General features: G+C 44.7%; 1 protein-coding gene across 6 annotated transcripts in view; it reads left to right on the top strand.

Annotated features, from left to right (window-relative positions):
• Window positions 1-13,395, top strand: part of Stx2 (syntaxin 2) — a 40,855-nt gene that overhangs the window by 2,788 nt on the left and 24,672 nt on the right. For 2 of the 6 annotated variants that reach the window (XM_013363370.4, XM_013363372.4), the window contains exon 1: window positions 5,686-5,900. The exons of 1 other annotated variant lie outside the window; for it this stretch is intronic. In XM_013363370.4, coding sequence (XP_013218824.1) covers window positions 5,871-5,900 — 30 coding nt within the window. In that variant the 5' untranslated portion in view covers window positions 5,686-5,870. Of the gene's footprint in view, window positions 1-2,357; window positions 2,474-5,685; window positions 5,901-13,395 lie in introns of those variants that run through there. 3 more of the 6 variants (XM_078039402.1, XM_078039401.1, XM_021733929.3) reach the window with 3 other exon arrangements.

Genomic DNA, 13,395 nt, shown 5'->3' with positions numbered 1-13,395 from the left:
CCCACATGCAAATGTCCTATGTCCATCATGCCTATCCACCCTTCTTCTACTCTCAATCTCGCTGTCCTCCCTTTATTTACTTCTTCCCATGGCTGATGTTAATCTGCATCCTCTCCCTGTAAGCAGTGGTTAACTGTGAATACAGCAGTTTTCAGTGAATTCGCAGTCCTGCCAACGAATTATCAAAGCTGAGAGTGGTTTTGCAAATGCCCAGAACTTGCAGTTGGTGTCTGAAGTGAGGGTGGTCTTGGGGGGCTGTTCCTTGTGTGTGGCTGACCTGTACTGAGCACCTTTCATGACCAGCGTAATCCAGGCACTTCTCAGTTCTCCACGTCACGCCCATCTTGTTTTTCCATTTATTGGTCTGTATTCCTGTTTCTCCCACTGGATGTGCACTCCAGAGCAGAGGTTGAGGTGCTTTACATATGATGAGACTAATCACCATACTCAGGCCCTTTAGGAGTGTGTGCTTTATTTTCTCTTGGCCTTTATTCACATCAGACTGGGTATGGTTCTGATACCACCAGTTATCCCTGACTAGGCCCAGGAATGCTCGGTGGGAGGGCCAAAAGATGGGAACCAGGTGGACTGAAGGAGAAAGGGCAGTGTAGCCAAGGACACATTAACAACCTTATATCTCCCTGTAGGGAGGGGAAATTCCTGGGACAGGTTACCTTGGCAACAGGTTGGAGCAGGGGCAGGTTCTTTATAACATCACTCAGGGGAGTTTCTAACTTCCCAGAATCACTCAAAATTGGCCTCCTAGATCCGGCCTGACTCGATTTACCTATCTACACTGACTGCCTGTCTAATTATGGCTGCATCCCCCATCTAATTTTAGGAACTGCTTACTGCTGTAAGGAGAAGGGGCGACACTTGTTCTGGCTGCTTCAAAGCTAGAGGGGGTGACATGAGGGGGCACGACATGAGGGGGCAAGCAGCTTTGGAGTTCGCTTTTAGAAGTCAGGTTGGATTGAAGTCTGGTTGGGGAAGAGCAGGTTGTAAAGTCATCTGGGGATGGGTGCTTCTATGAGAGAAACAAAACCATGAGTACTGAATAATGTTGCAGCAGCTGGAACACATCACTGTATAATATTAGTCCTCTCACCAGGAAGAGTGAGGACTGAGAAGTTGTCCCCTAACAAAGTTGGAGAGGACAAGGCCTTTATTTAGTAATGTAGATCTTTAACATCCCCAGTTATCAGGAATGTAAACCCAACATTTAACTTTTAATGTTACAGATGTTCATCTCCATAAGATGTAGTTAAATAATTTAATGTCATCTGGTCTTGTAAAATCCTTCTACTGTTATGACCTCTGTGTCTAGTAGAGAACCCCTTAATGCTGTTACTTAGGATGGGATAATCATACTAGCAAACACCAAGCCTACCTGTGTAGGTGAGGAATATCTGTAGGCCTTAAACTAAAAACTACTCTGGCAGTTCCTTTTGATAGTGAGTTTCTTTTGATAGTTAGCAGGCATTCCTGTCTAAGAACCTCTCTTTTGTAGCCTTCAGTCTTACTTATTTTGGGGGCTAACATGAGGTGTATACCTTAAATTTCTTCTTCTCCTTCTCCTTCTTCTTCTTATTTTAAATGCCCAGGAAAGGCTGTTTCAGCTTTAACTATTTTTTGCTAGGTGTTTAAAATGAAGCAGCCAAACTGACTTTTTTGTTTCTATCTATTGTTAACAGTCGGCTGAGTTTCCATGGGAGTCCTCCTGGGGGAACTTGAGAGCAGCTTCTCAGTTCTGCTAGTGCAATTTGCGCTAGGATGGGTCCAGGTCTTGCTTGACCATGTGGCTTCGCTTGGAAGCATCAGGGATGTCTCCCTTCTCTGACGACCCTCCTGTTCATAGCAAGTACACTGATTGGCTTTCTGTTATCCAGGGGTCTTATTAATCTCCCTGATCAGGAGGTTATGTGGCCCAGAGATGCAAAGCTCTTTAGAGAAGTTTCTTGCTCCCTGGATTTAGACTGACTCAGAAGGCAAGAGCCAAAAATATTGATTTTCTTGGCCCTTTTAATTTAATTTTAATTTTGATCTTGATCTTAAACATCTAGCAAATAAATTAAGAGTATTGGGCTTTAATGTCTATAACTTTACAATTATTTACCTTTTTTATTAATTGGGGTCTGCATTATCCTATCTATCCTGTAGGTGATGGCTTATTATCTTAAATTAACCCAGATTGTGTGTTCTTACAGCAATACCTCTTGCAAAAAATTAATAGGCAATCTTTAGACCATTTATAAGGAAAAAAACAAAATAAAATTAACAAGAGTAAAAACATATTTTGTTTGTGTAATAGCTACTTTGAATTTTGGCTGAGTTACATATTATATCCTCTGTTTGAGATCCTAGTAATCTTCAGAAAAATCAATCTTTTGAACACAACTTTAAATGAACTGAAATCTGGCCCACTGTGGAGTCATTCTGATGTAGTAAGATGGGATGCAGAACCTTATCTCAGGTAAGGCAGGACTCTTCATAACTCTTTATAAATCTTAAGTGTTCTAGTTCTGAAGCTGATCTTTGCTTCTTAAATATCATTTTATAAAGTTTATATATATTGTTTCTCAAGATCATAAGAATATTATCTAATACAATATGATATTACATTTAAAACGTGAATTAAAGAAAGGCTGAGAGCTTTTAACCTTTTGTGGAAAAGTAGCAAAATGTTTGTGTTTTACAATATAAACCTTTACACAGTGTAAAAAATAAATTTATATATCTTATTGATAACAGGCCCAGTTATAGAATAATAAATGATATAAATAAATCTCCAATGTTATTCTTGTAAGCTTAAAATTACCATACAACTTTATTTTGGAGAACACCAGTTTTATATGCTCTTTTAAAGCTTCTTATTGAGCAGGTCCATTATTTTGTGTGACCATTCCTAGGGCCTTGCTGACAAATTGGTTAAATTTTGCTCCATAGGTAAGTTGAGAACAGGGGCTCAAATTAAGGCCCCGTTTAATGTCTTAAAGGCTTCCAAAACCTGTTCATAACTCAGAGGGGGAGTAAACTTTTTGGTAAGTTTATCCTTTAAAAGTAGGTGTCCCTTTATGGATTCAGGATTTAGTGTGGTGTTTTTTATTGTCTCCCTGAGTTTCTTATGAAAATAGCAGGGCTTTCCTGGGGTCCCTGAGTAATTTCAGAGACCTTGGAATAGTTAATGGGCTTTTGCTTGATCCTCCTGATGGCTTCCAGGACCAACGTTTGGAAATGTGTATTCTTCTAAGCATCCTGTTCATCATTTGGGTCCCAGTCAGGATTGTTTCTGGGAATCACCTGCGCGAGATAGATGAATAATTAGGTTTGTTTCTAGTTTGTGATGCTGGGGCATGGGCAAGATGTAGGTCCATCTCCAGATTTTTTAGCTACTTGCTTTAGGGTGGACTCCTTCTTATTAGAGGCTAAAGTTTGGCTGAGTAATAATATAATATTTTTCCAGGTGAGGTCAAGCACCTGGCATAAGTTTAGAAACATCCCAATATATTTATTTAGATCTTCCGACAATTTCCCTGAATTTGTTCTTATTTGTTTTAAGTTTGGGGGGGGGGTTGGTCCTCTTGATTTCTCTTCCTCAGTAGATGATTCCTTAAGGCCTTCTCTCCTGGTAGACATTGAGGTTAGTTTGACAACACATGAAAACGTGGCACTTTTCCTGATCTGTGATTTCACAGTGTGTCGAGTAGTGGTCAATCTAAACACTGACTTGAGAGAGAAGCTCCCACCTGAGTGATGGAAAAATTCAAGTTTTCTCCCTCATCAGAGAAAACATTTTATCCACTGTATTAGGGACATCTCCCTAAACTTGAGCTTCATTACCGTCCAGAAAACCCGTCTCTCCTCACCTGGCTTTGCCAAAGTTATTTCTGGCTTCCTTTGACAAAGTGCTAGCTAGGGTCCCTGTTTGCCCTGTGCCAGAGACCCTGGGAGGATTCAGACTTAAGGGCTTTCCTCCCTGCCACCGTAACTCCTGATTATGAAAAACCCATGAAAAAACAGGATAATTGTATATGTCTTAACCTTTTGTGCCTAACTTTTGTCCTGTAGACTAAAGGAATCTCCTGATGGTAAGGGGAACTCTATTGGTTTTAACAATATAACAAACACCACTTTCCAGAGGAATTTATGGGAGGAGTTGGTTAAAATAGATTGCCTCCCTCTTGCAGCATTTTTTAAAAAAGTACAGTAAGTGCATCTGAGCACAGGAACAGTAATGGGAGATTTTAAACTGGCTTGTGAAGGCTAACTATGCGAACAAAAGGAACTAGATGTTATCTCACTAATCATCTTACATTTTCCCTCAGTCCTACAATATTAATTGCTAGTGTTTCTGATTGGTAAAAGGAAGGGAGCCTCCAGGAGGGCATGGATGCAGGGATGGGGAGTGTTGTGTGGCCCGCATAGAGCAAACAAGTAATTGGGGCTTTCCCTCAATTCCATTCATCTACCCATCACCTTAGATACCCTTTAGGGTAGTTGGCAGGAGTTTTCAGAGAAGGAACCTTAAGATTTTCGCCTGAGTGTAGCCCAAGCCAGAAATTCCGCAGTTGTTTCAAACTCCTTCCTCCACCTCCATGCATCCAAGGCATATCGGGACTAGGGACACTGTGCACTCACGCCAATTGCTCTCCAGGCCTGGACAGAAGAGTAGGAAGTGGCTTCAGCAGAACCCAACATGCCTGCTCTGTATTGAACAGGTGATTGACAGCTGCCTAGGCTAGGAAAACTTTCACCTGAGTCTTGAAGAATGGCAGCTGCACTAATGCATTTAAATAGCCAATGGGTGCTCTAAATCCTCCAAAATGAAAGAAGAAAGATGCACCTCAAACAAATGTGTGGTGCATGGAGAGAAGCTTACCTCCGTGTAGACCTTGGTGGAACCTCCAAAAATGATACCACTGCTTATCAGTGCGTCCTGCTTCCCCACATGTTGAAGTTTGAACGTTAGAGAAGCACACCGAGGCAAGCATATGAAGCAGGGTTTATTTAAAAAGGGGTAACGGAGACTTCTCTTGAGAGGGAGAAGGGGGCCATAGCTGGTGTCCCAAGAGGGGAGGTGTTCTGCCCTTTTTATATGTCCTAGGCTTTCTTTGTTCTCCTGCCTTTTCCCTCTTATCTTTCAACTTCCTGCGGACATGACTAGGCCCAGAAATGCTCCGTGGGGTGGCCAAAAGGTGGGAAAAGGTGGGCTGAAGGGGGAAGGGCAGGATGGAGCAGCCAAGGACACATCAACAACCTTATAGCTCCCTGTAAAGAGGGGAAATTCCTGGGACAGGTTACCTTGGCAACAGGTTGGAGCAGGGGCAGGTTCTTGATAAGATCCCTCAGGGGGCAGTCTCTAACTTCCCAGACTCACTCAAAACTGGCCTCCTAGATCCGGCCTGACTTGATTTACCTATCTACACTGGCTGCCTATCTAATTCTGGCTTCAGTTCCTTCAAGAGAAGGTTAGCATTATCCAAATCTGCACTCAGTTTATTCTGATTGCTTTGTAAGGTTGTCAAAACTCAGGGAATGGCGAATTTTAAAATAAATAACATGCTTGTGTAAGTTCAGTAATCAATCCCGCCAGAATAGCACTAACAAGCCCCGCCCCTCCACTCTGACCCCTCCCCTAAGCCCCGCCCACGGACTCCTGCAGGAGGCTTCGCTGGGAGGGGGCCGCAGTGAGCATGCGCACAGCGCCCAGGCGCGGTTGCCGTGGCAGCGCCGGCCCGAGGAAGGGCGGCGGCGCCTGGCCGGACCGTGGCTGGCTGAGGCAGCGACGTTGCCACCCGAGAGCCCGCGGCCTGGCCAGAGGTGGTACCAGACAGGCTTGAGTCGCGGAGTGCTCCTCCCGGCCGACGGGGATGCGGGACCGGCTTCCGGACCTGACGGCGGTGAGCGCCGAGCGGGTAGCGGTCCGGTCTGGCGGGGCGGGGCTCCGGGCGGGGTCTGGGACTCAGCTGGCCGGGCGCGGGCTCCGGGCGGTTCCTGAGGTCCGGACCAGCTGGCAGGGCGGGGGCTCCAGGCGTTCTGGGCTCCTGAGGTCCGGGGCATCTGGGCGGGGGCTCCCGGCGGGTCCTGAGGTCCGGGGCAGCTGGGCGGCGGCTCCCGGCCAGTCCTGAGGTCGGGGCATCTGGGGCGGGGGCTCCCGGCCGGTCCTGAAGTCCGGGGCAGCTGGGGCGGCGGCTCCCGGTGGGTCCTGAGGTCCGGAGCAGCTGGACGGGGGCTGCGGCTCCCGGCGGGTCCTGAGGTCGGGGGCTCCAGGCAGGCTGGGGCTCCAGGCGGTGGTTCCAAGATATGGGATTTTAGAGTTGGGGGCATTGCTGGGATTGGTGTCGGCATGCTGGAGCTCCTGGTAGGAACTCTGGGCTCGGGCTACTGGGGTGGGGCTCACAGCATCCTGGTGCTCTGGGAAGGCTAGACTTACCCGCAGGGTTGGGTCCTCTGGGAAGGGGCTTCCGGGGCTGCAGATCTGAGGTGGATCCCACAGGGAGTTATCTTTGCTGGTTTTGGTATACTCCTTCGGGCTATTGTGGGCCGAGGTTACTCTTGTGAGCCAAGGTCTTGGTGACCCCTCAACAGGTGGGATTCAGGGTGGGGTGACCCAGAGTCTCAGGGAAAGGGCTGGGACCCAGCATGACCCCCTGAGCGGCTGGGGCTGTACTTCCTGGGCCGAAGACTGTTTGGAGCTGAACCATTACGTGGCTTGGCTGGTTCTTTCCATACTTACCACAACCAGAAAGGCCTGGCCAACTGTCCTGCCATGTGAACCCTGGTGCCCCACTGAGCTGGATGGTGGTGGGGTAGGGCGAGCCTGTAGTTGCATCTTGTATTTTCTGTTTCCCTAGTAAATAGTGCACCTGGGGAAGGAGGCTGTGGGTGCTGAAGCTTTCTTAACACACCTGGTAGAGTGCATAGGCACTGCTGAGTGACCAAGTGACCATTGACTCCAGCAAGAGGAAAGTAGCACAGTTGAAAATGGAAAAAGATTTAAAAATACTTTCAAGTGACACATGGTATTGTACCTATTTATGGGGTGTAGTGTGACATTTCAATACATATGTGCAAAATGTAATGTTTAGATCATTGCAATTGACATATCTATCACTTAAGATATTATCATTTCTTTGTGCTGGGAACAATCAAAATCCTTTGTAGTAGCTATTTGGAAAAATACAGTTACTTGTTGTGAACTCCAGTTATCCTGCTGTGCTCTAGAGCATGAGAAGTCATTCCTTCTATCCAGCTGCACCCTGGACCCATTAACAATATTTCTCCATCAGTTCCTCACTCACACCCTTCCTTCCAGGCTCTTATGACCACAGTTCTATTCTCTACTAACTTGAAATCAACCTTTTAGCTTCCACATATGAGTGAGGATACATAGTGTTTGTCTTTCTGTGCCTGACTTATTTCACTTACCAAAATGACCCAGTTTCATCCATGTTTCTGCAAATGACAGAATTTAATTTATTTTACTGGTTGAATTATATTAAAAGTGGAGCTATTTTTAATGCATTCATGTGTGTATGGGTGACAATGCTGTGAATGAGATGGGGACAGCAAAATTATGGTGGAAGTTTAATAGATGTTCAAGGTGAAACATTTTAGCCAACATAAATAGTTATGATTTTTCCCTCTCTTAAAAATGCAAGTACTAATTCATGCTGGGTATTCATTGTCTTGCTTTTCCTGTACACAAATGTAACCTGTGTTCTCCAAATGGCTGCATAGAACAGGGTCTGAGGCCCACTGCTCTGAAGCACCTGTTGCCTGTCGTTCATTAGCTTGCTTCTGGAATGGGGCTAGGTCAGTGTTTAGTGTTGTAGTTGGGAGGAGAGAGGACAGGCGTGGGAGTCATTGTCAGTTCTGTGAGTCCTGTAAGGACTCTGAGGAGAGCACCTGGTCCTCAGGATCATGGGATCTGTGCCTCATACTCCTCCCCAAAGCTTTCTTCATGATGGCTTTTCTTTCTTCCCCTTTGTTAATGGTCAGCTAACCATCTTGATGGTGGTCTGATTGTTTTTTGTGGTGCTGGGTACTGAACCCATGGCCTTATGCATGCAAGGCAAGCACTCTAACAACTGAGCTATATGCCCAGCCCCAGTTGCCACCTCTTAATACCCTGGCTGAACCATTGGTAGTAAGAACATGTCAATTAGCATTGCTCTAAACTGTAGACCTAAAAGGGAAGTCATTGTAGGCGAAGGGACATAGCAGTCAGCAGCCTAGTAGAAGCTTCTGCTGTGGACTTGGCTGGTCTTGACAAATAATTTTTAGCCTCTCATTGCTTGAGCTTTCCTGTATGTCAAAGGGGATGGTAATGTCTTCTCTTGCTATCTTGTGGAGGAAGTTTTCACAAAATTATCTAACGTGAAGCTCTGGGAGAAGACGGGAAGGGAAGTACTATGTAGTTATAAGTGCCACTAATACTTAGTTAGGTTTTTTGTTTTCAGGAAGTTATAAAAAGCAAACTTCTTAGCATAAAATAGCCAAAATTGAATTTGACATGCTTTAGATATGAAGAGCAATATTAAAAAATCTACCTTAGAGCCATCAGATGTAAATTTAATTTTTTTTTCCAGACAGTATGCCTTTCCCAAGTATTTTGGGAGTAGCTGAGCTGGGTGTGGTGGCCCATGCCTATAATCTCAGCAGTTTAGGAGCCTGAGGCAGGAGGATTAAAGGTTTGAAGACAGCCTCAGCAAATTAAGAAATCCCTAAGCAACTTAGTGAGACCTCATTTCAAAATAATATATATATATATATATATATAGCGGGGATATAGATCAGTGGTAAAACATTACTAGGTTCAATTCCCAGTATCAAAAAGAAAAAAAAAGAAAAAATTGGGCGGTAGCTGCATGTATGACCACAGCCGTGTTTCTAAATGGCTGGTGGTGTTCACAGGTAAAGTTTTGATTTTAATTTTGGTAGTTAAAATGGATATCTACAAGAACAAAGTATTTGAAATGCCTTCAAAAGCTTTTTTAGCTCAATGTTACTTCTTTCTGAGAAGGTACAACTACTTGGAAAGGACTTACAAGTTAATTTGTCCAAAGTAATTTTATTGACAGATTTTGCATTAATAGATTTAGTTCCTCCCAAGCAGTGATTTAGGCATTGAGCCATCAATCATTTGGAAACAGAAAGCTTAAGTTAGTGTCTAAGATCTGGACTCTAAATCCAGAGCAAAAGTATTTCTGATTTGCAATACATAAAATTAAGTTCATCTAACAGATAGCTTTGGGTGACAAGTTTCTCCCAGGCAGTGTACTAGGTACAGAGATGTAAAGCTGAATTGAGTGCATGCTGTGGGGAAAGGAAGTCGTGGGGAGGAAGAGTGAAGAAGGCATGCTGGAACACACTTCAGGATGTGAGTAAATAAGAACGGAACAGCCTGTCTGTAAGTAACAGCTCCAACATGTACTGATTGCTTTTTTATAAGAAGTTAATGCAAACAGGCGTATCTTTTATAGTGAAGCGTAGGGACACTACACATTTTAACTGTGGGACTTGTTTGCATGATGATAAACAGTAGCTGGGTGGTATTCATTAATAGATCCAAGAGTAATGAGCAAGTTATTTTTCACCTTGTGGTCAATGTGATGAATTGCAAATATTATTTTTTAGAGGTCAGGAAACACTGCCCAGACATTTTTAGTTATTTTTTGAGAGCTTAGATTTGTACACGTAGTACCGAATGGTGTACAATAAAGACTCAGATACCAGTTAATAAAGTATGAATAGGAAAGACAGTGTAATGGATCTGATGTAACTTTCTTATGTACACATGTGAATACACAGTGAAGCTCACCATCATATTACGACCACAAGACTGGGATCCTAATTAGAATAAAATGTACTCCATGTTTGCTTAAATATGTCAAAATATAAATATACTATAAAGTAGGAACATTTAAAATACTAGGACTATCACAGCATTTATAATTTTATATGTGAAAATATTTGTGATTTTATATCTGTATATGGTAAGTGTAAAATTTCATAATTTATTCAGTCCTGCTAAATGTTTGTATTTTGTTTATTTTTCATAAAAACATTCTCCACAGTGCATCTCTAGTTTCTCTGTTCTTGGCTATAATAAAATTATATGTTTATATATAAATATGTTCTTTCTTTAAGATAGCAGAACCTGTACTTTCCCAAAGATTAATTAACTTCAGTTATATTTAGAACTGGAGGAGTAAGCCTTCTAGGAGGTCCCTGGTCCCGTGGCACAGGGAATGGGGTGTTGCTGTGGTCCTGGCACACGTCGCTCCTCTCTGCCTGTGTCTGCACTGCTGCCTGAGTGCTCCCTGCTTTGGGCCTACCCCATACTTCTCCTGGTCTCAGCTCAGGCAACACCACCTGGAAGTCTTCCAGTCTTCCCTTCCTGTGTCCCAGAACTGGCCACCTTCTTGTCTTGGAGTATTCTGGATGCAGAAGCAGTCAGCTTTTCTCCCAGGACACTTCCAAGATTGGATCTCTTGAGAGCACACTTTGTGCTCAGAGGCATCAGATTTCTCAGGGTGCCTGTTGTAGAGCACCAGCTGGGTACTTGTGGAATCATTGCGTTTCCATATGAAAGTGCCCCTGGGTACGGGACACTTAGATGTGTTTCCATATGAAGGTGCCCCTGGGTACGGGACACTCAGATGCAGTAGAATCTGCTGTTGGTGAGGTTCTTCCCCTTGCCAGGGACCGAAAGCCAGAGCTGACATAGAGAAGGCAGAGTTGTTCAAAGGTGGAATGGTGCCTCCCAGACCTTGAGGGCAGCCCCCAGGGATGGAGCTAGGTGACTGTCCCTCACTGTGTGACTCACTTAGTGTTTGTCCCTGGGTCTGTTCCTTGGTTTCTCTCTGTCCTTTTTGTGCTTTCTCCACTCTCCACCCCTCATCCTCTTAACTCCTCATTCACTCATTCATTCCCCTGACCCTCTCTGAGTGGCTGCCACATGCCAGGCACTGTTAGGCAGGCATGAGTTGGGACCAAGCAGATGAAGTTCTTCACCCTCTGAGACTTGCAGTTAGGGAGCTGGACAGGAAACAACACAGCCAATGGATAATAAGATGTCTTTGTGGCTTCAGCTATTAGGGAACTAGAACACAGTGAGCTGATGTGGGAGTGGGCTACTTTGAACCTGCCAATTTGGGATGGTCTCTTGGAGCTGAGATTTGAATAGGAGGGAGCCAGCTGTGGACAGTTGGAGTGGGTAGTGCTCTAGGCAGAAGGTGCAGCAAGTCCAGAAGTCTTGAGCTGTGAGTGATTGGTGTGGAGGACAGAATGATGACTGATTTGGTTGCCATAGTGTGATGGGGAGAGGTGAATGAGGTTGAAAATGTCAGCAGGAATTGGCCTGTGCTGGTTTCTTTCATGCTCTGACCTTGTAGAAGCGGCCATACTGAACCTCAAGTTAAATGCCCTCCCAGTTAAGCTCCTTGTTCATCCTCTTGGTTCTGATCCTGGTCCTGATCCTGGGGAGGGAACATGTTGGCCCTGTGTGGAGAGGTGGGGGAGGGGGATGCTCTGGCCAGAAGCCATGGTCAGCCTAGCAGTGTCCACTGTGCGCACACCGTGCTGTGGTGTTAACAGCCAAGCTGAGCAGTTTGGCCTTTGTGAAGCTAAGGGTTGCTCGTGCCCTGTGGCTTGGTGTCTCCTGCCCGGATAGGTACGGGTGTGGCATCCCAGAGCATGGCCTAGTGGGGCATGGGGAGATGGACAAGAATATTCTTTGCTGTGCTGGAGCAGCAGCATGTTGGCCCAGGGGAGCCTGGATGAGGACCTTGGTGTAGTCACTCCGTGGAGGGGAATGCACTGGGCTGGACTGCGTATAGAGAGAGTCCCGTGTGGTGGGACTTGAGGACAGGACCACATTGCAGGAACACCAGTACATCTGACACCACTGTGTAGAGTATCACATGTCTGTCAGTCAGTATTTATGTAGCATCAGTGATGGAGTCAAGCAGGTAGCAAAAATACATTAAAATTGTAACATTTTACTATAGAGTATAAGTTATGATGATTATACAAAAATATAATAATTATATATAATATAATTATAGTCAGTCTTTATTTGTATTTAATTACGAACATCTTCCTTTTCTCCCTCAAATGATTAATTTGAAAACAACTTATTGTGTTCTAGCAGCAAAGGCCCTGCAGCCCCTGTGCGGAATTCCAGTGTCCTTCGTGTCCCACAGTTGCTGCCTGTCTGGAAGGCTTTTGGTGTGCGTGTGGAGAAAACCACAGGGCCAGGCCAGGGCTTCTGCCTGCCTGGGTTCTGCTCCTACAGTGTTGTGGCTTCTGTATTCTAAAGGATGGGTGTCTGGATGACAGATCACGTCTGCTCAGTGCCAATGTCTTGGCTGGGCACAAGATCAGGAGGCACCACACAGCTTTGTAGATTCAAACAGCAATTCTTTATCCCGAACTCACACCGGCCTCTACAAACACGTTCTGGGGAAATCTAAAATCTGCCCGCCCGCTTCACCTACTCCATGAGGCTTTTTTCCAAATCCCATTTGAATCTCAAGGCAGCAGGCACGCCCTACTCCCAGCAGAAATAACCTTCAACCTGCAACTTCCCTAAACTCGGATTATCTTAAACCGGGAACACCCTAAACCCAAATTGTCTTAAACCTGGATACTTCCTAAAACCTGCAGGATACACCCTAATCCTGGATCCACCCTGGTCCTTGAGCAGGGTCACCTTTCTCAAAGACACATGCAATGTCCAAGGCAAGTCCATTTAACATGGGGCACGCTGGCAAGGAAATTTCGATGCGTCATTCCTACTTGGCAATGGCCCTCAGCAGCTCAGCAATCTCTAACCCTGACAAAGACTTGCTGCCCATTGCTGGCCACAGTATGCACATGGGGAGATTGTGTTTTTACTATAATGCTGATTTCAAGGAGAATTCTTTTCATATTTCACAGAAATAAAATGTTGAAATTTCAATTTTTTTTTCCTTTTTCTGATGCTGGGGATTGAATCTAGGGCCTGCTTCTGTTGGGCAAGCGCTCCTGCACAGAGCCATACCCCTAGCCCAGTGTTTGAAGGTTAACCCTCACTTTGACACTTTGAAAATCCAGTATGTCCAATTGGAGAGTATTGCCAGTGCTTCTTAGTAAATGTTTGCCATAAGCCGATTTGTTATTTATAATAAACGTATTGTCAAGAAATTTAGATGGGCTATTCCTACCAACTGTCAAAAAATAATAAATGTACTATAATAAATGTGGCTATGGTACAAGTGTCCACACTGTCTCAGAATGAAAGATTGAACCTGAGTGGTTTTTGGAGACAAGAATAATGCAGTTTAGGTATGAAGCCAAAGGTCATAGTTAGGACTGTCCTGAGAATTCCAGGTAGAAGCAAGACAATAG

The sequence above is a fragment of the Ictidomys tridecemlineatus genome, chromosome 2, assembly GCF_052094955.1.
Source record: "Ictidomys tridecemlineatus isolate mIctTri1 chromosome 2, mIctTri1.hap1, whole genome shotgun sequence".
Classification (NCBI taxonomy): domain Eukaryota; kingdom Metazoa; phylum Chordata; class Mammalia; order Rodentia; family Sciuridae; genus Ictidomys; species Ictidomys tridecemlineatus.
This window is presented reverse-complemented; position numbering and strand designations above follow the sequence as displayed.